This window comes from Mus pahari, chromosome 5 (genome assembly GCF_900095145.1).
Source record: "Mus pahari chromosome 5, PAHARI_EIJ_v1.1, whole genome shotgun sequence".
Classification (NCBI taxonomy): Eukaryota; Metazoa; Chordata; class Mammalia; order Rodentia; family Muridae; genus Mus; species Mus pahari.
In genome coordinates, this window is record NC_034594.1 from 32,017,027 (window position 1) to 32,041,919 (window position 24,893).

A 24,893-nucleotide genomic window follows, 5' to 3' on the forward strand; every position below is an offset into this window, starting at 1 on the left:
CGTCAGATCTTGTTACAGATGGTTGTGAGCCACCATGAGGTTGCTGGGATTTGAACTCAGGACCTTCGGAAGAGCAGTCGGGTGCTCTTACCCACTGAGCCATCTCACCAGCCCTTACGTTCTTTTTTAACTGCCTATTTGCTGTTATATAAAAGGCTGCTATATGTAAAGCTACAGGTAACTATGATGGCTTTAGTAAGGAAGCCTTAAGGAAAGGCCACTAGGGTCTCCTTACAGAAACCCTTATTACCAATGCAGCTTTCCCTTTGTGGGATAAGTTACATGCTTTTAACACAGGGTTAACAATTTAAAAGCAAACCCTTTATAGTAATCTGGTAGAAAAAGATGTGGTGATATAATGAAATGTTTTATTTTATTTGAGATTTAAGATATTGGCTCAAAACAATATCCCATTACGGTCTTTGCATGCCATGCTTTCAAATATTTAGTCTACTAAATCCATTTCCTAAATAACATCTAATTATCTATTTTTAATTAAAAATTTTAAAGTTTTGAGTTGGTCTCATTTTACAGGCCAGGCTAGTCCAGGTTGTAGCTCAGCCTTGGCCTTGAACTCTCAACCTTTCTGCCTTGGCTCCTGAGGGCTGGGATTAAAGGCACCACAACTACAATTATTGTTGTTTGAAGTCAGACATGAGACAACATGATTGGAAGTAAAGAGTAAATAACTCTCACACTGTGAGACCGCTTCATGCACCTTTATCTCCAACTGTACTTTCCTAGTATTGAAGACACTTGCCGTTCTATCTCCTACCCTGCTGAATAGGAATGGATAGACTGTAATGAGTAGGTGAGCTAGAGTCAACTTTATATAAGAGCATGAGTATATCATTCTCTTGGTTACTCCATTTTTCTTCTAAGATTCTTTTCTTAACTCCTACTATTCAGCCTCCACTGGAGCAAACCTTCCTTTAAGCTCAAACGAGTACACTTGGATCAAGCATCAAGGAGACTGCCCAACAACCCCCTGCTGGTCTTCAGCAGCCCAAACTGTACTGGTTCTGATTTCACAGGCATTTTCTACTTAACCCTCATAAAAAATGCTTGTTTCCCCTGTTCTATAGCTCTAGACACCAGCTCCAAGCCTAAGCTCAATGCATACAGCCCTAACATGAAGATATTTCTGAAACTTGACTATGAATAATAGCTATTTTTCATGAGAACTGACTACAACTTCATAATTTGTGCTGGGTTTGAAGTCTATTCCTATTGCTAATCCTGGGATGAGGAACAGACCATTTTGTCCCTGGGTATATACTGTCCCATTTGTAAGAGGGACACTATAGCAGCCAAGGCTCATTTATACAAGCATTTTTAGAGAAACAAAATTGTGCAAAAAAAATACTTACCTCAGTGCATGGTACATATGAATTACCCACAAAAATATTTCTCCCATTTAGAAAGTTCAGCCCCAACTCCACCACCTTTAGTTAACATAAAACGGACCAGCATAGGTGACTTGCCCGTCCCTTTGTTATACAGGGGGAAAGAATGTGGGGTTTTTTTTTTTTTGGGGGGGGGATATATGCACAGTATAGCTCTCCAAGGATGAGTGGGAGCTACATACGTAAAACTCTAACCAGCAAGAAGATGCTGGGATACTGGTAGGGGATATTTTGGTGAAAGCTCAGTGGGATTCTGAAAGCACCTGGGGCTAGAGCAGCAGCCAGGAAAGGCATGCTGCTGAGTCCTGACGAGCAGCCCACAGGGACCATCAGCCCACAGGGGCCATCAGCCCACAGGGGCCATCAGCCCACAGAGGCCATCAGCCCACAGAGGCCATCAGCCCACAGGGGCCATCAGCCCACAGAGGCCATCAGCCCACAGAGGCCATCAGCCCACAGAGGCCATCAGCCCACAGAGGCCATCAGCCCATAGAGGCCATTGATCTGAGACCTGGAACACTGGGAAGGCTTTTGAAAGAGAACAAGAAACTGAGAGGAGCTCTCCAGGAAAAGACAGAAGCTTAAAGGCCTGAGGGCAAAAGTAATGGCTGTACATGGTTTATCACAGTTACAGTAAGGAGTACCTAAGGAAGTGTCCAGAGATGCTAGAAGGGCACGGCTAGATGCTGTGGGGCTTTATACACAATACTATGGAATTTAAGGCTTATCTTAAACAACGCAAACATTCCCTTTATTTAGATGGTGATGCTCTCAGAAAGACTGCCAGGCCAGATTTTAGAAAGGCTAGACCAGACACAGCTGATACTTGGTTAATGTCTGTGGTGAAGATGGAGAAGAGCAGCCTTAGAGTATGTCGGGGATACTCACTGCAATAAAGGCTACAGGGCCAGGCATAGATTACAAGGGAAACTAGAAAATGGATCATTGCAGGCAGAGACATCTTTTTCTAAGGGCTGCAATGATTTCCCTGTGCATAAACCTGATAAGTAAGGGTAGTGATTTTGGACCAAAGAGTGAAATCAGAGCTGGAGACTTACAGCAGCCATCAGCTCAACAGTATGCTGTGGGTGTAGCTGCTGACAGAATCCCCAGATGTCCCAATATCTTAAATACTGTTTGAAGAGGCTTATGAAGGAGGAAGTAGCTAACCAGTCTTCTTGTGTTAAGACCAGATGTGTGGTATCAGCAAGTTAACCACATCATTTACAGCATTCCCAATTTTTCCATGGAGATTGCATCACCTGCTTTGCCTGCCCAGAGGAGATTTGTGGGTATTAAATGAACGATGCAGATGGCAAATCTTGTCATGAGTGCCTTCATGGTCAGCCATGAGAATACTGCAAAGCTGGGGAGGGGACCTTCAAACTTTGTACATGGAAGCTTGCTGGAAGATGGGTAGTTAGTGCTCCATTGTTTATAATGAGAAACAAGGTATCTGGAATATTCAACAGAGAAACAACAGGCCTCCCTTTCTAAGATACTAATATATTGGTAGAAGAATATAACTTGGTCTTTACTGTATTTGGTACAAGGCTTATTTTGGGTCTCTGTAGCCTTCTCTCTAGGCACCAGCTGTACCATGCTATGAGCAATTTATCTCCATGTCACATTGATGGCTGCTGCCATTAATTACAGCGTTCCCTTGGTGATGAGAATCTGGAGCTCAACAATGAGAATATATGATACATGTTTGTGACCTAATTAGTCTCACGCCTGTGGTCTCCTCTCTCTCTTTCCCACCAAGCACCAGTGAGCTGTTCTAAAGCGGCTGCCCAGTTGTCTTGGAGAGATGCATGGTGGCAGATGTTCTGAACCCCACGTGTGCATTTTCCCCTTTCTCTATTCATGCTTTCTGTATGAATAGCAGGTTGTACTGTTTCTGCTTTTCTGATCTAGAGAGAAGAGCCTACTTCAGACTCCACCAGCTTTCCTTTCACGAGCTTAGTCACAGTGTAGGTGGGTATTCTGACCCTGCCTCGCACTCCATGCTTCCCCAGAGCAGCTGGCTGGCAGATGTTTCCTCTTTCTTGTTCAAACCCAGTTCTCGGACTTTCCGGTCTGTTAACGAATTCATTTCTTCCATCTAGCCATGTCTGGACTCTCTACTCCACGGGGACAGAGTTGTCATCCCTCATGTCTCTCCTGTGCTCTACTCCGCAGGGACACAGTTGTCATCCCTCATGTCTCTCCTGTACTCTCTACTTCACAGGGACGGAGTTGTCATCCATCATGTCTGTCCTGTACTCTCTACTTCACAGGGACGGAGTTGTCATCCCTCATGTCTGCCCTCTTTCTAGCAATTCTGGCAAATGAAGAAAACTAACAAGGAAAAGACACACTGCGTGTGGTCGCTCTGAGCAGTCAGCGACCTTCAGCACTGTCCTCTCTAAGAAGCTCCTTTGACGCTGCTGTTACTGGAGATAATCACAGTTTGTTCTTAAACCAAAAAGAAAGGTTACTAGCTGACTCTTCTTTGAACCAGTATTTTAAACCTTTAAGCCAAGACAAGTCAGCCAGGGACTCTGGCTCTTAATTCTGCATGCTCATGATAAACTGTCAAGCCATCTTACCCTGTCAAAGGAAGAGTATAAATAAATCAGACTAACTTCTATGGATATCTTCCCAACATACTCTTTCTACTCACCCTAATATGGAAGCTCTCTTTCATATTAATATATTTTGCAGTTACCACTGTTAAATTTTCTACTCAAAACTTACAGTTGTTTACCAGGCAGTTGTACTTAGATTAGAAAATAGTTACTGCCATTGTCTTCCTGAGAGACGATGAGTCCTGTACATGCTTTTTCCTTCACAACCACAGAGCAGAGAGAAAGTTCTAAGTCCAACAGAACCGTTCTGTGCAGGTGAGGTGTTTTGTGAATGCTCATTAGCACCCAGAAAGGTACTGCTTAGAGCTCAGATGTAAGACATGGGCTGGAAACCCTGGCTCTGCCAGTAGATAGCAACATGACAGCTGTGGGTCTTCCCTGGCAGTGGAATGGACATCATAAAGCATACACAAGAAGGTTTGTGATAAATGTCTGGCACATAATATCATGATTTACAAATTCATCATTGTTATGATTGTCCTACAGCTACATGCTTTAGGGTCCCTTTGAATAAGAACACACAATTCACCCTTGGTTAGCTAGAGGTGAGTGTTCTGCAGTTGTTCAATCTGCAGAAGTGTTAAACGAGCCTGACTCACTGTCTCACAGAGCTTCGAGAGGGGATTTCCCCAGACCTGTCCATTTCCATGTGCTTTCACTAAGGCTCACTCATGCGGGAAGGGTCTCTGCGAGTATCATATTTTCTTTAGAAACTGAAGAAATAATGTTCAAAATCTTTATATATTTTAACATCTAACATGTTAAAGGCGGTACGCCATTTAAGGACAATATATATATATATATATATATATATATATATATATATATATATATTATGTATACAGCTACAAAAGCAGCATATGCATTTCTAACACTGATTTANTATATATATATATATATATATATTTTATACAGTCTTTGTTGATACTTTAAAAAGCCATCATTATGGGGGAACAATATTGTCTCAGGGGAGAAAAGTCAGGTGAGTACTGAAGTGTCATTGCACCCAACCCTTACAGTGTGGATCTGGGAGACACAGCCTTCAGCCACAGGAAGACATCAGACTGCCCTTACACACGGCTCTGCCTTACTCGTGCACCCTAATGCACTGACAACAGCACACACAATTGCTTCCTTTCCTACCAGACTGGACATCACATTTTGTTATTGTTCATTACAAAAAAGTATCCTGTTAAACACGGAAACAAGCAAGCACCTTGGTCTGTGTGCTCCCTTTTGGGGCAAGGGAGAGAAGTAGTCCTTGAATGAATTTTGGCCTAAGCAATTGGGACTCTGTCCTATAAGGAAAAAGCCGAGAAGCACAGAAGCGTTTGTTAAAGCGAGGGTAGAAGGAGGTTTGCAGAGTTCTGAAGTTCTCATTCCAGGTTTCCTTACGTGGCGTTTTGTGTCAAGAACATTGTTAGACCAATACTGTTTTCCTAAACATGATTGGTATTTTGTTACATCTGTTTCCCCAAATTATTTTTACGATGCCACCCTGAATACCCTCTGGCACTCCTACCTTTAAAACCCAGCTCAACTGAAACCTCCCAGGGGAGGCCCCACTCACACTTCACACACTCTCATGCCACAGTTGCCTCATGGAAGGCACTAATCTTGGTGACAAGTGTTACAGGGGAAGACCCCATGACAGCCAATACCACCCACCATCAGCTTCTGGAAGCATGTGGACAGCTCCAACACTTAAACATACTCAGAACACAGAACAGAATCCGGCTAGGACAATGCCAGACTTATAGACTAGCATGCTGAGTGACACACTATACACACATGGAACCACCAATCTCTTAGTGATGCCTAAGTACTTTTACAAACCAAAAAACCAAAACTGTAAAGACAACAACAGAGCATGAATTAGTGTCCTAAATTCAAGGTAAGGATTGTGTTTATTTCTAGGAACAAGCTAGGAGTCCTGTATGTACATGGAAGGGCTAGGATTTTTACAGGGAAAGGCAACTGTGGTTGTTTTAATTCTAAATCAAAACTATTCAACTATTCAAGTGGCTTTGTGACCCTAATAAAATGATGAGCCAACCATAGTGAACTATTTATCTTCAGAGAGATATATTTCAAGGAATTGAAATTCTACAGCTAATGTAATAACCCAACACTCTCGAGTTTCTAATGATAAACTCAAATTGCTGCACAAAGAAGTTGCTTAAGTTTTAGCTCAGGGGCAGTGAGGGGTTTAAAAAATGATTCATGTAGCCAAAAAGCAATAAAGGCAGCTCCAATCAGTCATGACCATATGTTTAAGTGTGAAACAGTACGGCTTACATGAGGAGCAGACCAAGTCATGACCACTGATTTAATTTAGACCATTTGTTTAATTTAGAATCAGTCTACCCAGCTAAAGAGTAACAGGACTCTTACCTGTGTGCCTCCTACCACACAGTGAGTTTATAGTATTGCTTTGCATTGAACAGGCATGAATAACAGCTGTTATTGGACCATTGTGATCCAATGCTGCGAAGAGCAGCAGCCATAGCCAACAGCACAGGCCAGGCAGTGTCTGCATCCCCCTGTTTTCTCTCAGGAGAGCCACAGTCAGACCTATAAGCATCTTCTTGCAGTTATCTTGGTATGCAGATGATTAAACTGTTTTACTACCTTTCAACATAACCTGTTAAACAGTGTCAACAAGCCTCCTGAACTGGAACTAACCCATCTTGAATAGTCCTCCAAAGTGAACATCAAGACAAGACAATAGTCAGGTGGTAGTACATGCCTTTGGTCCAAGCACTCAGGAAGCAGAGGCAGGTGGATCTCTGTGAGCTCAAGGGTAGCCTGTTCTACAGAGCTAGTTCTATGACAGTCAGGTCTACACACAGAAACCCTGTCTTGAAAAACAAAAACAAAACAAAACAAAGCATTAAAGGCAAACATAAGCACAACTTAAAAGAGAATTGTCCCTTAGGAACAAAATATTTATTTGAGAACTTAAGGACAAAGATTTTTGTTTGTTCAGAGCTTCTTGGACAGGGGCCCTTAGGGCCTTCATCCTCAGCCAGGAGGTGGAGCTGAGAACCAGACCTCTGGGCACCTATCCGCCCCCCCCCCCCCCCCTCCCTCCCTCCCTCCCCCCCCCCGCCAGAGGATAGTCAGCCTCCAGGGAGGGCTCTGACCCCAGGACTTAGGCAAGACCACCATCTTCTATCTCAGATCTCTCAGAGACCAGTCCGAACAGGAGAGTGTGCAGGCCGCAGAAGCAACAGAGCTTCTTGGACAGGGCCCCTTCAGGCCTTCATCCTCAGCCAGGAGGCAGAGCTGAGCTCCAGACCTCTGTGCACCTTCCCTGCAAGAGGAGAGCTTGCCTGCAGACAGTGCTCTGACCACTGAGCTTCAGGTGAGAGTTGGACTCCCAGGACTGCTGACAGAGGCTGACAGAATCACAGGAAGAAGAAGCTCCAGCCAGAGACAGCAAGAACATCTAATACCATTGATTTCCAGATGGTGAAAGGCAAAGGTAAGAATCTTACTAATAGAAACCAAGATCACTCGGCATCATCAGAACCCAGTACACCCACCACAGCCAGTCCTGAATACCCCAACACACATGAAAAGCAAGACTTGGATTTTAAATCATATCTCATGATGATGGTAGAGGATTTTAAGAAAGGCATTGATAACTCACTTAAAGAAATAAAGGAGAACACTGCTAAACAGGTAGAAGTCCTTAAAGAGGAAACACAAAAATCCCTTAAAGAATTTCAGGAAAACACTCCTAAACAGGTACAAGTCCTTAAAAGGGAAACACAAAAATCCCTTACAGGAAAACACAACCGAACAGGTGATGGAGTTGAACAAAATCATCTAAGATCTAAAAATGGAAGTAGAAACAATAAAGAAAACCCAAAGGGAGACAACTCTGAAGATAGAAATCCCAGGAAAGATATCAGGAACCATAGATGCAAGCATCAGCAACAGAATACAAGAGATGGAAGAGAGAATCTCAGGTGCAGAAAATTCTATAGAAAACATTGACACAATTAAAGGAAATGCAAAATGCAAAAAGATCCTAACTCAAAACATCCAGGAAATCCAGGACACAATGAGACCAAACATACCGATAATAGGAGTAGATGAGAATGAAGATTATCAACTTAAAGGGCCAGAAAATATCTTCAACAAAATTATAGAAGAAAATTTCTCTAACCTAAAGAAAGAGATGCCCATGAACATACAAGAAGCCTACAGAACTCCAAATAGACTGGACCAGAAAAGAAATTCCTCCTGACACATAATAATCAGAACAACAAATACACTAAGAAAAGATGGAATATTAGAAGCAGTAAGGGGAAAAGGTCAAGTAACATATAAAGGGAGACCTATTAGAATTACACCANACTTTTCACCAGAGACTATGAAAGCCAGAATATCCTGGAGTGATGTCATACAGACCCCTAAGAGAACACAAATGCCACCCCAGACTACTATACCCAGCTAAACTCTCAATTACTATAGATGGAGAAACCAAAGTATTCCATGACAAAACCAAATTCACACAATATCTTTCCATGAATCCAGCCCTTCAGAGGATAATAAAGGGAAAACTCCAAATACAAGAAGGGAAACTATGCCCTAGGAAAAGCAAAAAAGTAATCTTTCAACAAACCTAAAAGAAAATAGTCACATGAACAGAATCTTAACTCTAACAACAAAAACAACAGGAAGCAACAATTACTTTTTCTTAATACAAAGAACTAAAGAAGCTGGACTCCAGGAAATCAAATAACCCTATTTTAAAAATCTGGTACAGAGCTAAACAAAGATTTATCAACTGAGGAATATTGAATGGCTGAGAAGCACCTGAAAAAATGTCCAACATCCTTAATCATCAGGGAAATGCAAATCAAAACAACCCTGAGATTACACCTCACACCAGTCAGAATGGCTAAGATCAAAATTTCAGGTGACAGCAGATGCTGGCAAGGATGTGGAGAATGAGGGATTCCTCCATTGCTGGTGAAATTGCAGATGTCTCTCAACAGAGTAATGGATACAGAAAATGTGGTACATTTACACAATGGAGTACTACTCAGCTATTAAAATCAATGAATTTATGAAATTCTTAGGCAAATGGATGGATCTGGAGGATATCATCCTGAGTGAGGTAACCCAATCACAAAAGAACCCACATGGTATGCACTCACTGATAAGGGGAAATTAGCCCAGAAAGTCAGAATACCCAAGATACAATTTGCAAAACACATGAAACTCAAGATGAAGGAAGACCAAAGTGTGGATACTTCATTCCTTCTTAGAATGGGAAACAAAATACCCATGGAAGGAGTTACAGAGACAAAGTTTGGAGCTGAGATGGAAGGAAGGACCATCCAGAGACTGCCCCACCCAGGGATCCATCCCATAAACAACCACCAAATCCAGACACTATTGCATATACCAGCAAGATTTTGCTGAAAGTACCCTGATATAGCGGCCTCTTGTGAGGCTGTGCCAGTATCTGCCAAATCCAGAAGTGGATGTTCACAGTCAGCTATTGGATGGAACACAGGGCCCCCAATGGAGGAGCTAGAGAAAGTACCCAAGGAGCTGAAGGGGGCTGCAACCCTGTAGGTGGAACAACAATATGAACTAACCAGTACCCCTAGAGCTCGTGTCTCTAGCTGCATATGTAGCAGAAGATGGCCTAATCGGCCATCACTGGGAAGAGAGGCCCCTTGGTCTTGCAAACTTTATATGACCCAGCACAAGGGAACGCCTGGGCCAAGTAGTGGGAATGGGTGGGTAGGGGAGCAGGGGTGGGGGGTGGGGGTGGTATAGGGAACTTTCAGGATAGCATTTGAAATGTAAATGAAGAAAATATCAGATAAAAAAAATTGAATGACAGTCATTCACTGTTTTACCTAACAGCTGTTCCTCATGCCCATTCAATGCAGAGCAACGCTATAAACTCATCATATGGTAGGAGGCACACAGGTTAAGAGCCCTAGTCTTTTCTAGAAGAGCAGGCCAATTCTAAACTAAACACAAACATTCAAGAATTCCTAACCATAAGTGCTATGAAACAAGCTGGACAGCAGCCAGAATGTGACGGGGTACACAAGCCACCTCCCCGCCCCCATAAACTATGGCCACCTAGGCTGGGCTACGGTGGTGGATGGTGAGAACACTGAGCTCATTAATCCCAGCCCCATGGGCTGCTGTTAGCCTGAGCAGGTGGAACAGTAGGAACAGTAATGTTAAAACAGCAAAGACCAACAGCAAGCCAGAGCCAGACTGTGAGGGTCGCAGATACCTCCCATGTTAGGCTTCCTCACAGGGATGGAAAGCCACTGGGATTAAAGGGAGGAAAAGGTATGTTTTTATAAGATAATTCTGGCTTGTTACCAATGAAGGACTCTGCCATACAGACAGTAAGAAACGATCACGTGGTGACTGATAGCTGGGGTGCTTAGCCATGGGTGACCTGTTACAACCTGACATCATTACATAACGGGGTAGATCAGAGAGTCCAAGTCCACATCCACACCCAAGAGGGAAGGAAGAGGGGCGGCTGAGATTAGAACTCCCACTCTGCTGTAAACTAGACTTAGGAAAGATGAGCGACCCAAACTGGGGAAGGGCAGTTCTGAATCCATCTGTGCCTCAAGAACCCTAAGAGATGCATGTTTTCTTGTTCAGTTTCCATTCTACCACTCCCAGTTAAAATTACAAGAGCAGTCTCAATCAGAGTCTCTTGGGGGAAGGTACACACGTTTCCACAATTACAGCTATTGAGCTGTTGGTTCAATAACCGAGGATAACACAGAGCCCCAAAGGTCAGCTACTGAGGGACCTGCAACTAATGCCAAGAGAGGAAAGATGTGTTTAATCAAGGAGGATTTTCCAGTCTATAAGAAGCTAAATTGTAAATTAACTTTTGATAAACCAGGTATCAATCTAATCAATACAGTTTCTTTTTAAGAATCTTCTGGGAGAAGAGATCAGAGAGATGGCCCACTTGTTAGGTGCACTGGCTGCTCTTCCAGAGGACATGGGTTCTGACATGGCAGCTCACAAGCAGATACATCTCCAGCAATAGGGAGTCCAACAGCCTCTTCTGGTCCACATGGACACTGCATACACGTGGCCCAGGACATAAATGCAGTCAAAACACCCATACACATAAAAATAATAAAATCTCAAAAACATGTAAAAAAAATCTCCTGGGCTTGCTCACTGATATTACTACAAGTACTTCAGAATAACAAATTCTATATTGCTTTTAAGAAGTAGAAAAATTTTTTTACTGAACTATATGGCCATTCTTTTGTGACTGAACTAGGAATCTTTAACATTACTTTGTTGATCTTATTATAAATGAAGAAAACTTATTAGCATACCAATGTATTGCATGTATCCATACCTCTATTTTAATTCTCTTTGGAGATAATTCATCTCTTTCACCACACTTTAACCTAAAAGAAAGGGAGAAAGAAAAAGCTTGAGAAGATAGCCAATTTTACTACTGAATGACTTCAGTCTGTAACATTCCCTCAGAATATGTGATTCTGAAACCATAACAGGAAAAATGACTTAAATAACCATTTACATTATGTCCTGTCATTTCCAATATAATATTAAGGGGTATGCACATGCTGTAGAAAGCCTCTGACCTGACAACTTGACCAGAGAAAGTGCTACTTAACAACAATCTTAACAATAACAGCAAGGTGTCAAGGAATGTCCCTTAGAATTCAGCAGGAACCATTTAAAACATGATAAAAATAGCCATTTGAAATGAATGCATAAGACTGTATGAAATAAGACCGTTGTGCCTATCTCCCAAAGCCACAGACATTCTTACCTGACTTGGAAGTCTCCCTTCTGGGAACTATCTCACAGTTACTAACATATCTATGACGTGGCACCATAGTGCTAGGATATCCCATTCTTTGAGGCACCACCTTGATATGTATATATAGTTGTATATATTCTTTCCAACTAAACTATGACAAGTCAATCTAACTTATAAAGACACTAAAATATAAACAGTGTATCTTGGAATAGGCAAAATGGAATTTTATTTATTGTAGTATTATTTCCAATAACCGAAGACTGCACACAAGAATCCATAACCCAGAGAAAGGTTTATGTCTTCAATAAGAACACATAATAAATGTTTGAGCAGGTAGACTTAGCAACTGAATTCAACATCACACAGTGCATCATATATTCAAATAGCAAATGGTACCCATTGATACAAACTTTTTTTCTATGTTTTTAAGTTCTAGTTTAAGATAATTTAATTAAAAAGATGTCTTTGAAACAATGTTTTGAAATGTCTATATGAGTCATAATGTTACTTTCTCAGAAACATTCATATTCTATCTATGAGCAATGTTGCAAACGGCCTCTACCCACTGTGCAACTGCCCCGCTGCGACCTTACCTGGTGGTCCTGTAAGTGTACTTGTAGGTAACCTCTCGAGAAACCTGCCTGGCCAGGGCAAAAAGCTCATCTCTTCTTGTCAGCAGGGCATTGTCCTTGACACACAGCTGAGCGGCTGCCTCGTTAACAGTGAGCTCAACATACAAAAGAAAAGTTTCAGAAGTATAAGGATCTCTTCTTCATTAGATCATAGAAAAGCTCACGTCATTACAGGAAGAAATAATGCATAAAATCCCCCCTTACCCTTGTGTCAGCCTTCGGAAGGGATCGCTGACTTTCAGTCTTCTAGCGCCCAAACAATCCAAAAAAAGTTATACTTTTACACCTGCGTTTATTTATTCTATATTTTTGACAAGGTGGGGGACTTTATGAATGATAAATATTCTGCATCTCATTTTTCTTATGAAAGAAAAACTAAATTGATTTTTGAACTGGTAACAATCTTTCTTTATTTAACCCTGAATACACACAGCCTGACAGCATTTCTCATGTGCACTGACACAAAAGTTCCTTACGCAACACTAATCAGATCACTTAAACAGCAAAGTTGTGACAAGTCAGACTGGCACTGGAAAAGCGATGTCTCAGACTTTTTATATTTGCTTGAGTCAATACTTGTTAGAATATTGTCAATATTGCTGCTGGTTGATCAGACACCTATACTAAAACTTAAAATAGGAAGTATTATGGTAGACATAAAAATTCTAACTTGTTGACATGCCAGTATGTTCCCCATAGCTGGGTCAAGCAGGTGCAGGAGACTGATGGCAGATAAGCTACACTTCTTTTATAAGTTAAGAACTGTCCTCAGTCAGTGAGGGTAATGGCAGGAAGAAGGGCTTAGTGTTAGCAGACCTGGGACTAATTCTGCTCAACTGCTCATGGCTATGGGACACTGGACACACAGAGACGCCTCTAAGCCTCGTTATGTGTACTACCCCAAAGGCTGTCACAGAAAGAAATAGATCTATACCAGGCATGAAGCTGCTGGTGGTGTTTAGCTCTGGTTTTATTTTATTAAAAAAGTTCAGTCGTTCGCCTTTTCTCTCTACCCAGGCACCTCACCTTTATTGCTACTTCTTATTTTTCTCCACTAAGAACTGTCAGTCCCTTTGTTCATCTATATAATTCTGTACCTTTTATTTTTACCATGTTTTATGACAGAAACTTCGCTTATTTACATCAGCACCTGATATAGAGTCGATGCACAATGTATACTGTTTGGCTGATAATTTTAAAATCCTTTATAATATTGGTTTTGTCATATATGTAAAATGTTACTTCAGTTAAGAGCAATATATAATTTAAGCCAACCTCACCCCAGTTCAAATACTACAAACAGAAGAGAAAAGGACATTTATAAATGTATATCTTTGTCTGCATATCTAATTATGTGGTATAAGCTACAACAAATGGACTGTTAGATCAGAGAACACACTCAATTTTAATAAGATTTTTTTAAGATTAATTTTTACTTATACTTGTCTGTCTTGATGTATGTCACATATGTGCAGATACCAGAGATGTCAGAAGAGTGTACAAGGTCCCCTAAAGTTGTCTTCACAGGCAGTTGAATGCTGCCTGACGTGGGTGCTAGGGACTAAACTCTACAAGAGTAGCAAGGCACTTTGAACGCTGAGCCATACCGCCAGCGCTTACTAAATTTTTATGTCCTACCACAATTTCCCTTTAGATAAACTACTCCAGATCTTACCACAAACACACACGGGAAGACCATTCCCAGAATCCTTTTCAGTGTTGCTTTCTATCATGTAGATGGCTTTGATTTCATTTTCATTTATTTGATCAGAGAATAAAATGAACAGTGATGGTTTAATCTCAATTGTCAATGAGATGAGATCTGGGAAACAGGCCTTGGGGCATCCCTGTAAGGGATTATCTCTAGGAAATAGGCCACTGGGTATGCCTGTAAGGAATTATCTTGACTAGGCTAGTTGGGGTTGGAAGGCACATTCAACTGTGGGTGGCACCATTCCCTGCGATGAGATCAAGGATGCACAAAAAGGTGAAAGTGAACTGCCCCTAAGCATTCATTGTTCTGTTCTACCTGATTGTAAGCACAATGTGACCAGATGCTTCAAGTCTTGGTAACTTGGCTTCCCACCATGATGAACTATGAGCCCAAATAAACTGTCCCTTCCTTATGTTGCTTTTGCCAGAACATTTTAAGAACAGAAAAATTAAGACTCACGCCAAACCAAAACCAAACAAACAAAAAACAAAACAAAACAAAAAAAACGCTGACTAAAACAAACAGAGTGATGATGGCAGGGACATTACCAGAAATCCTTGAAGAGCCAGAAATAGAGTAAGGCATGTGAGCCCAAAACAAAGATGGCTGTGCACAAAGAGCAAGAAAGTTAAGGATAGAATGTCCAGTGTCACAGTGTCACAGGCTGGGAAGTATGTGAAAGGACCAAGAGGCATGGCTCAGTGCTCCCCAGAGCGAGGAATCCTAATTCGATACCATCCACCAAGCTCCAAGCACCGAGAGCTTTAGAAACTCACCAGTTAGCAGGGGCATCAAGGAGCATGACTACCCTGAACCTCAGAGCTACGTGGAAGACAGCAGAAGACAAACCTCTCCATGCTCACATAGACCTCCAGCCCCAATTCACTCACACCAGATGGGCTGAGCCCTTATCTTCGTTTGTGTCTCTTGTTAAACTGTAGAAATAAATCCAGATGAGTGCTATCAGAAGCCACTCCCCTTCAGGGGCTTCTGCACCTTCTAAGAAATGTGAGTTCGGTCAAAGAAATTAGACATGACCAGGCCCAGCACAGTAGAGAGAACCAGCTACCTTGTAATTCATTTAGAAATCATTAGAAAAAAAATGGCAGGGGTAGTGGAGATTCACTCACTTTAGAAGCAAAACAAAAACAAAAAAACAAAAAAAACAAAAAAAAAACAAAAAGAAAAAAGAAAAAAATATAAATAACTCACGAGTTATTAATCATAAAATAAAAAAATATCAAAACTTTAAGAATAATAATGAATCCATGCACAGTGAAAAGTCAAGAGCTACAACTGCTTAAGTCAGAAATATAAGACTAATGGAACATCAATGAACCCAACACCCAATTTAGAAGAAAACACAGACACAACATTGTAGCTTAAAGACAACCACAGATACAACATTGTAGCTTAAAGACAACCACAGACACATTGTAGCTTAAAGGCAACCACTGACACTACATACAAGAGCATGGCTGTCTCTCTCTCACACACACACACACACACACACACATACACACACACACACAAACAGGTGGCAGTTCTAGTGGTTTGAATAGGAACGGCCCCCAAAAACAAAGCTGGTTTGAATGCTTGGCCCATAGGGAGTGACACTATTAGGAGGTGTGACCTTATTGGAGTAGCTGTGACCCTACTGAAGTGTGTCTCTGTGGGCTTGAGCTTTGAGGTCTCATATGCTCAACCTAGGCCTGGTGTGGCACATAATCCCCTTCTGCTGCCTGCAGACCAGGAGGCAGAATTCTGGGCTCCTTCTCCCAGAACCATGTCTGCCTGCATGCTGCCATGCTTCTCGCCACGATAATGGGCATCATGAAACTGTAACCCAGCCCCAATTAAATGTTGTCCTTTTTAAGCGTTTCTGTCGTCATAGTGTCTCTTTGCAGCAATAGAAACTCTAGGACAGAAAGCCAGAAGGGCCAATTGACCCTTGTTTGTGGTTCTCAGAGAAAAATGGTCGACAAATTTCTGGGCAACCGGAATGGGTGGGTGAAAGACCAAATAGATGTGGTTAGGTCACAAAAACTATAAATAACTTTGTGCTCGTGCCTGAAGATGAATGAAGTCAATGTGTTTAGAAAAATGTAAACTTGCTAAGTGATTCAAGAAGAAAAGGTCCTACGGTGTATTTCTAAAAGTCATCCTAGGAACACCTAACACCGCTTTTCAAGTGTTAGGCGATGAGAACTGTCAGATAGGGAGCACAGAGTAAAAGCATCATCATCCAGGCAGGTGTGTTCTCATGTGAGTGCCCCAGATGCAGCCCCTTCTCTCAAAACTGGAACTTCTGGAATCCTCTGAAATGTCTCAACTTTGACCTCTCACTTCTGCACAGGCAGCTGACCTCCTGCCCTGCTGACCTCTCACCCTGCTGATCTCCCACTTCTGTGGCTGGCAGGTGACCTCCCACCCAGCTGACCTCTCACCTCTGTGCTGGCAGCTGACCTGTTTGGCATCACTGTTTCATGGGCCTGAGGTTTTATCTTATTAACTTTTTTTTTTTTTTAATTGGATATTTCATTTATTTACCCTTCAAATGTTATCCCCTTTCCTGATTGCCCCCCATTCCATCCCCCCTCCTCCTGCTTCTATGAGGGTGTGCCCCCACTTACCCACCCACTCCCACCTCCCCACTCTCACATTCCCCTACATTGGGGCATCTAGCCTTCATGGGACCAAGGGCCTCTTTTTCCATTGATGCCACAAGGCCATCCTCTGCTACATATGCAGCTGGAGCCATGGGTCCCTCCATGTGTACTCTTTGGTTGGTGTTTTAGACCCTGGGAGCTCTGGTTGGTTGATATTGTTCTTCCTGTGGGGTTGCAAACCCCTTCAGTTCCTTCAATCCTTTCTCTAACTCCTCCATTGGGAACCCTGCTATCAGTTCAATGGTTGGCTGCAAGCATCTGCCTCTGTATTTGTCGGGCTCTGGCAGAGCCTCTCAGGAGACAGCTGTAACAGGCTCCTGTCAGCATGGACTTCTTGGCACCCACAATAGTGTCTGGGTTTGGTGACCGTATATGGGATAGGTCCCCAGGTGGGGCAGTCTCTGGATGGCCTTTCCTTCAGTCTCTGCTCCACACTTGTCTCTGTATTTGCTCCCGTGAGTATTTTGTTTCCCTTTCTAAGAAGCACCGAAGTATCCCCACGTTGGTCTTCCTTCTTCTTGAGCTCATGTGGTCTGTGAGTTGTATCTTGGGTATTCTGAACTTCTGGGCTAACATCCATTTACGAGTGAGTGCATACCATGTGTGTTCTTGTGTGACTGGGTCACCTGACTCAGGATGATGTTTCAGTGAGATTAGCATTTACTTGCTGACTACTCTTCTTTCCTTTTCCATCGTGAAGCTTTAGAGCCCTTTGAGCAGGAGATGCTATCTGCATCCAATACCACGCAGTGCAAACTCCTGACGTACTTATGTTTCTGCACACTCTCTGCTGTACTGCTGTTTCCAATTTTCACTTTACTTCTCATCACCCACTGACTTGAGTTCCAAAGCACACTGCCTGCCTACTTTACCATCGCCGGGCTCCAACTGTACCTCTGGACACCTGAAATAATCTACCTGCTGAAATCCCTAGTACCACATCTGCAGCTGTCCCCTGTCCCTCAGCGCCCGCCGGCCCCATACCAAGAGTATACATGGTTCTAAGATTTGTCATTGCACAGGAATAGGTATGTATGTGTACATCAATTACCTATTCTTCACTTTAAAAGCAAAAGTATAGGACAATGTTCTATTGTATAATTCTTTACCATACAGGATACAATGCTTTTAGAGACAAATACAATAGTGTTTATAAGAAAAAAAAAATCCTACAGACTTGGCTAGAGTTGATTTTTTTTTTTTCAGGTGTCAGAGGTGCTGGTATCCACTAGGATCTACAGACAACACTTAACTCTGAAAGATTTAAATAAAAGCATCCAGGGTTTTTATAAAGAAAATCCTCTGAACAGTTAGATGGAGCCAAGGAAGTTCCATATTCCCTTATTTGGAAACTGAAAATAAACTGGTAACTTTTTTTTTAATCTTATATATTTAGAAATACTAAAATGTCTTTCTCTGACTTCAGCAGTTAATATTTTCATGATTCCTGAAAGGTCATGATAGAACTACTTTTTATTCTCAAATAATTTCAGACTTCCGGTATTCTCCAAGGTCTGCGAGAGGCTGGGAGCTGAAGAGAAATGGATTCTACAACCTGTACCTTCATCCACATTATTGGATTACATTCACATGCTGGAACCACAGTGAACAAGAGCTGTCCAAGATGAAGCCCAGAAGCAAGGCAACTTTCCTAAAGCCCCACCCCACCCCTTGACACCCAGCACTCATGTTGAGCACACCATATTCGGAGATACTTACACACCATCCGAACCTACTTAGCTAATGAAGCAAAGGGCCCTGTAGTGAAAGCATAGTACAAAAAAGAATTCTTCTAGGGGTTGGTGAGATGGCTCAGAGGTTAAGAGCACTCACTGGCTGCTCTTCCAGAGGTACTGAGTTCAATTCGTTGCACCCACAAGGTGGCTCACAACCATCTGTGATGAGATCTGATGCCCTCTTCTGGCCTGCAGGCAAACATACATGCAGGAAGAACACTATACAATAAATGAATGTTTAAAGAGAAGCATAATGCTTTTGAGTTGTTTGATATAAGGAAGGATTTGTTCATAGTGAAAATGATTAGGGTTATTAAAGTAATCTTTGTAAAAGTTACTTTTACTTTGATAAAAGTAGGTTTTCCACTCGGTTTTGTGTCTCACCTGAAAAACTTTAAAATAAAAATAGGTTAGGGCATGAGACTAAAATCCCTAACGCTTGTTACCCTTTCCTACCAATTAGATTTCCAGTTGGATACCTTTACTGTTTACGGGTAATGAAAAAGCACAAGAGAGCACGGGAATCCTCGGGCTCACTGGTCCCTGTGAAACAGGAAACTTGATGAGACCCAATCACTGTGCAAGAGACCAAATCAGAGATTTGATGTGATTTCAGTCATTATTTTTTAATTTTTTTTTTTTAAATTTAATTGACTGTGAGATGGCTTCGCAGCAGGTGACTGTGTTTGTCACCAAGCCTGATAACTTGAGTCCAATCCCTGTCACCCTTGTGGTGGAGGGAGAGGACAGACTCCTGAAAGTTGTCTTCTGGCCCCTGTAATCGTGAACTTTAGCCTCATAGCCAACACCATTTATTTTACAAGACCAGATGGTAAAATTGCTGAAAACAAGATTAACATACAAAATTCAGCCAGTGATCCATTAAAAATGTAGTGAGAACAAAACTCATTTACATCAACCTGTATATCTTAGAGCAAGGAAAAACTATATGTAATGCAGACTTTCAACATACAGGAATTTGGCCAAATAAGAAATATGCAAAATACATGTACCTAAAAGAAATATAAAATTAATCACTAATGTAATTAGGTAACTAAAAGAAATATAAAATTAATTACTAATATAATTAGTAAGAAATCTAATAGGAAAAAACATATACTGTATTCACCTATAGGTCCCATTACTATAAATATGCCACCTATCACCAAGTTAACTTACACATAAGACATTTCTAGTCAAAATAACACTTTTTTTTTAGAAATTTGATAAATGTATCAAGAATTTTAATTGGAAGAAAAATGTATGATTAACAAAACCATAAAAGGAAAACCAAAACAAAGAAAACCAGAAAAGCAAGAATAATAAAGAAATACGTGTTTTTCTATACAACAAACTGCACTGTAATGTAAAGGCACTCGGTTGTCGAGTCTATCCGAGTGAGGAATATAAAGGTCAACTGAACCATGCAGGATCAGATGAACAGATAAGACTTAGTAAAACCAAACTCACATGTGATAAACCAGTCAACTGTCAAAGGAAGGATGACCATGTGGGAAGCAGTATTCTATAAGACAAAGGGCTTGCATCCATAAGATAGAAGAAGTTCTTGTTTTGCTTGGTTTTGGATTTTGTTTTCTTGTTGCTTTGTTTTCCTTTTGTGAGACAGACAGGGTCTGACTATCAACCTCACCAAGATCTGCCTGCCTCTGCCGCCTGAGTGCTGGGATTATGCCCAGAACCACTCAATTTTTTAAAAGACAACTGAACTGCTAAAATAGTTCTATGGACATAAAAACCAAAACGACAACAACAAAAAACTGATCATGTGTTATAGGAAACTCATCCTCACAAGGAAAAGCAAACCTGAGGCTAAGTTTTCATCCACTAAGACTGGTAGAGATTAAAATGTAAAATGCATTACTAGCAAGTGTGGATAAACAGACATTTGCATAGCAATGATAGGGGCACATTTCCAGCTTTTTAGAATTCGAGTTGGAAGCAATTAGCAGTGGACTGAAATATTACATCTGCATACTCCTTGATCCCATAATTTACATGTTGGCATATATTCTGCAGAAGAATATGCAGACAACTATAAAAGGGTATGTATGATTGGGGCTGGCTCAATGGTTAGGAGAGCATAGTGTTCTTGCAGAGGGCCCTTGTTCCTTCTCCCTGCTGCCTAGAACCCCAGCTCCATGAGGTCTGACACCTGTGCCCTCTACAGGTACTGACATACCTACACAGTAGAGCCACAGGTGTAATTATAACACAACAAAAAATTTTAAGGGTGTTATCATAATATTCACACAGTAGTATACAAGCTTTTTAAACTGGGAACAATCTAAATGGCACTGGGAAGTGAAGAGTTACGGTGAATAATGGCCCATAAGGCAGTGCACAGATGAACCAGGCGGTTCCCTGGGGCAGCATGGAGTTTCACCACCAACAAAGGGATCTGGAGAACAGTTTGTGAAACATGAACTCAGGTTTGCACATGTAAAGCTAAGTCTGTGAAAGTTTACAAGTCAGTAATTTACATCTTTTTATGTCAGAATACCTTCACAGTGAATATATATTCCTTTCCATATTAAAGCACAAAACTGGGGAGAGAAACATTATGTTGAATGAAATAATATAGTCAACCTAATATTTTTTTCTGAAGGTTTACTCCATTCTTCTAAAGGGTATGCAGTTATTTTAAAAATCTCATTATGAAAGTCTTTTTCACTTCTGAAAATGAATCAGTTTCTACACACTCACTGGACACATTAGACTCCAGGGAAAAAACAAGACAAAAAAAGACATTATCCAGCCAAGGACAGACCAGGATGCAATACATTACAACAAAGTGTTCTAGAGCTACTGAGACAGGAGGAGATGCAGGATGAAAAGGGAAAAAGGAAATAGATGTGACGTCCTACTTAGAGGAAAAGATCACAGCAAAGACAAGCTTCCATCTGCACTGAATAATCAGGACAGGTGCTGCACAGATAAACAAGAAAAACAAGAAAGTGCAAAGATGTATGCACATACTCAAATGAGGTGTGCTTATGGGTGTGTGTGTGTGTGTGTGTGCATGCTTAAGCAGAACACTCTGGATAAAGTGCTGTGGAGATGAAACAATGAGACCTTTGTATGCTAATTATTTAACTAAAACAAGAGTCAAAGCTACACTCTTGATTCCAATCTTCATCTAACACAACTTTGTTTTCCACACTAGCTGGAAATTGCCTTATGTTCTGGTCATTTTATGGTTTGCTTTTTTTTTTTTTTTTTTTTTAAATAACGGTTAGTAAAAGTTTTTTTAAATGAAGATCCACTTTTAAAATCCTTTTATTTCTTAACTAAGAAACAAATCACATTGCAAACACAAAATGTATGCTTCACTGCTTGAATTCTGACCTTTTTCTAAAACCTTATACTGTAGTTTTAAAACTCAAATGTGTTTGAGTTCAACAGAAGGTAGCCCTAGGGCAATAAACAGCCTCTGCTCAGAACAGAGATGTTACACTTCAGCATTCTCAGGGCTGCTCCAGTAGTGTTCCTCCCTGAAACTCATTAACCAGCACCCTGCAGTGGCCAGCAGCAAACACAAACGTGCACTCCAACACCACAGGCACATGCACCACACAAACACTACTTCCCCTCCCCCCCACCCCTACACACACACACACACACACACACACACCACAAACACTACCTCCCACCCTGACCACCCCCCTTACACACACACACACACACACCACAAACACTACCTCCCACCCTGACCACCCCACTTACACATACTCAGGGACACACATACCAGGCTCCTTACCTCATGCAATGTAAGGTGTTTACCATCCTTTCTTTTGGAGTCAAACCGCCCATAGATGGCACTGTACTTTCTAATCTCCTCCTCTTTGTGGGGGTCTTCGTCACTCATCTCAAAGATGTGACCGATCATTTTGGCCAACTTCTTATTGTTCTTCAGCAGCTCCTTCACTTCACTCAAGTCACTTTTGGGCAGCGTGGGGGCCATCCGCTCCACACACTCGGCCACAGAGAGTGCAGCAGCGGCATCCAGGGCTTCACTGCTTTCCTTTGGAGAGGCTGGGGAGCCCAGGTCGGCTGGGGAGAGACTATGCTCGCTTTCAGTGGCATGGTGGCCTTGCCAGAGTCTGGATTCGCTGACACTCTGCAGTGCTAAACTTCCCACCTCTGACTTGCCCTGGCCCAAGCTCTGCACACAGGTGGTGGCAGCACATTTAGGGATTTTTAAATGTGGCTCTCGTGAGCTGCTACTCCTTTCGTAACTATTGCAGGATATCCCCAGCCATGTTGGCGATCCCTCTGGTAATTTATAGATGGGTATGCTACTAACAGGAAGTGAAGTCAATGGCTGATTGAAAAGGCCAGGGTTTGTAACCCAGTCTCTCAGAGCCTTCTGAAGCCTTCTAACGTGAAGGGGCTTGCTTGCCATGCCCACGAGGGCCATTATTTCCAAAAATTCCTCTTCTCCAGCCTCACACAGTTGCTGGACATCATCACCACCTTGTTGGATAAAGGCATCAAAGTAAGAAAGCAGATTGGCTTTCTGCAATATTCGATACAGCTGCAGCTCCCCCAGGGTCCTAGGTAAGGCTGTGGCCATTACTGTGGATGGGCTTAACCTACAAAAAGAAGGAAAGACTCATCACATGTTCTTCACCTGGTTTACATGGCTTGCAACATTGTATTATTTAGATAGCAACATCCCATTATTTAGAAAGCAACATGGGCAAAACAAGACACAAAGTATCTGCAAAGCAACTGGAAGTTCAAGATGCACCCCCAACACACATACTTTATCCAGCTCTATTCTTCATAACTCAGAAAGTCAGTTGCTAACCGACCTACATTCTCAAAGGAAAAAAGCCATTAAACACAAACTAGGAACTCAGACCACTCAGAACACTCAAAAAAGGGTTTATCCCGTATTTTCAGCTTTGCATTTTCTTCCCTTCAGGGTATGGACATGGTGGCAAAAATGAATAAAATCCAGCAGGAAGTTAAGACATATTACCTTTCACTGAACTGTTATTTTGTGTCAGGCAGCATGATGAATACTATTAGTATCTCTAATCGTCCTATAAACCTTCCAAGACAGAGTTATTTATAAATCTAGCCAGTGAAAGAGATAGACTTCAATGTAAATTGAAGATAAGGAAACAGATGCTATACTTAGCGCTGGGTGGGTAAAGGAATGAGGGAGAAAGTGTGGTCATTTAGGCATGTAGGATACAGAAGAGGCAGAGTTATCACTTAATGAGCACTCCAGTGAGCTCGGAAACGAGCGCTGGCCAAGTACTTCCATTAAGCAAAACAACCTTGTAAGCAACACACCCATGGATTAAAGTGAGACAACCACAGAAGCCCAACACATGAGCACCAAGGAGGCAAACGGAAGACCAATGCTGCTGGTGTGGAGGGAGCTGAGTGGAGACAACAGAAGCAGAGATACTAGGCGCACACTGGAAAACAGAAAGTTACCATGCCTGGGCCTGTTTTGAAAAGCCACCAACTAGAATGCTACAAAAATCGCCATGTCAGCCACTCCACTACAGAGTCTAGGACTCTAAGCACTACTTATGTAGTCCTATCTCCCAAGACCTTTCAATTATCCACATTTTTATCAACTACCAACCTTCTCCAACTTACAATAGAGGCAATGGCTCTCTATTTACATGGACTAGTACAGGCATGGCCTCAATAAATTTCCTGCAGATTAAAAATAGAGAGAGAGTGCCCAATTGCTTCTGCTAACACCTAGGGAAAAACCATCTAGTGTGCTTTTGAAAACCACTTTCCTTAGACCCTCAGTTCCACTGTGTGAGATTTTGGATTTGGCAAATGAGGCAAACCGTACAAGAAGATTCTCACTTTATACATCCAGGCAACAAACCCTGCAGGCTCTGTGAGCGTCTCAAGACTTCGGGTCTACTGACACAGTCACTCCATCTCAGTCCCCTGAGTAAAAGCCATCTAAATCACCTCACTGGGGACGATCTAGGTAGTATCTATCACCTGACCGGACACTAGGCCCCAAAACACAGCCCTGAGAAGTACACCAAGTTTAAGTGTATATTAAACCGCAGTATCCATCAGAAGGGCTTCTGAAGTGCCCAGACAGAAGCAAAGAAACTTACTTTCTCGTCATTCGCCTGTGTGGCTGCTCTACATACTTTTCACACTTGAACAGAAAAAAATCCACACACATAAAAGCATGTATATGCACAGTCCTTTCCATAAGAGGACCAGTGGTTTTATAAAGTTTACTGAGTGATAAACTAATTTACCACATT

At 41.8% G+C, this 24,893-nt stretch overlaps 1 protein-coding gene across 3 annotated transcripts in view; it reads right to left on the reverse strand.

Moving 5' to 3' along the window:
- The window catches only part of Nab1 (NGFI-A binding protein 1), a 45,477-nt gene that overhangs the window by 12,262 nt on the left and 8,322 nt on the right, over positions 1-24,893 (reverse strand). For all 3 annotated transcript variants that reach the window (XM_021197748.2, XM_029538798.1, XM_029538797.1), the window contains exons 2-4: positions 22,388-23,222; positions 12,452-12,585; positions 11,427-11,478 (exon numbers count right to left, since the gene is read on the reverse strand). In XM_021197748.2, coding sequence (XP_021053407.1) covers positions 11,427-11,478; positions 12,452-12,585; positions 22,388-23,203 — 1,002 coding nt within the window. In that variant the 5' untranslated portion in view covers positions 23,204-23,222. The remainder of the gene's footprint in view (positions 1-11,426; positions 11,479-12,451; positions 12,586-22,387; positions 23,223-24,893) is intronic.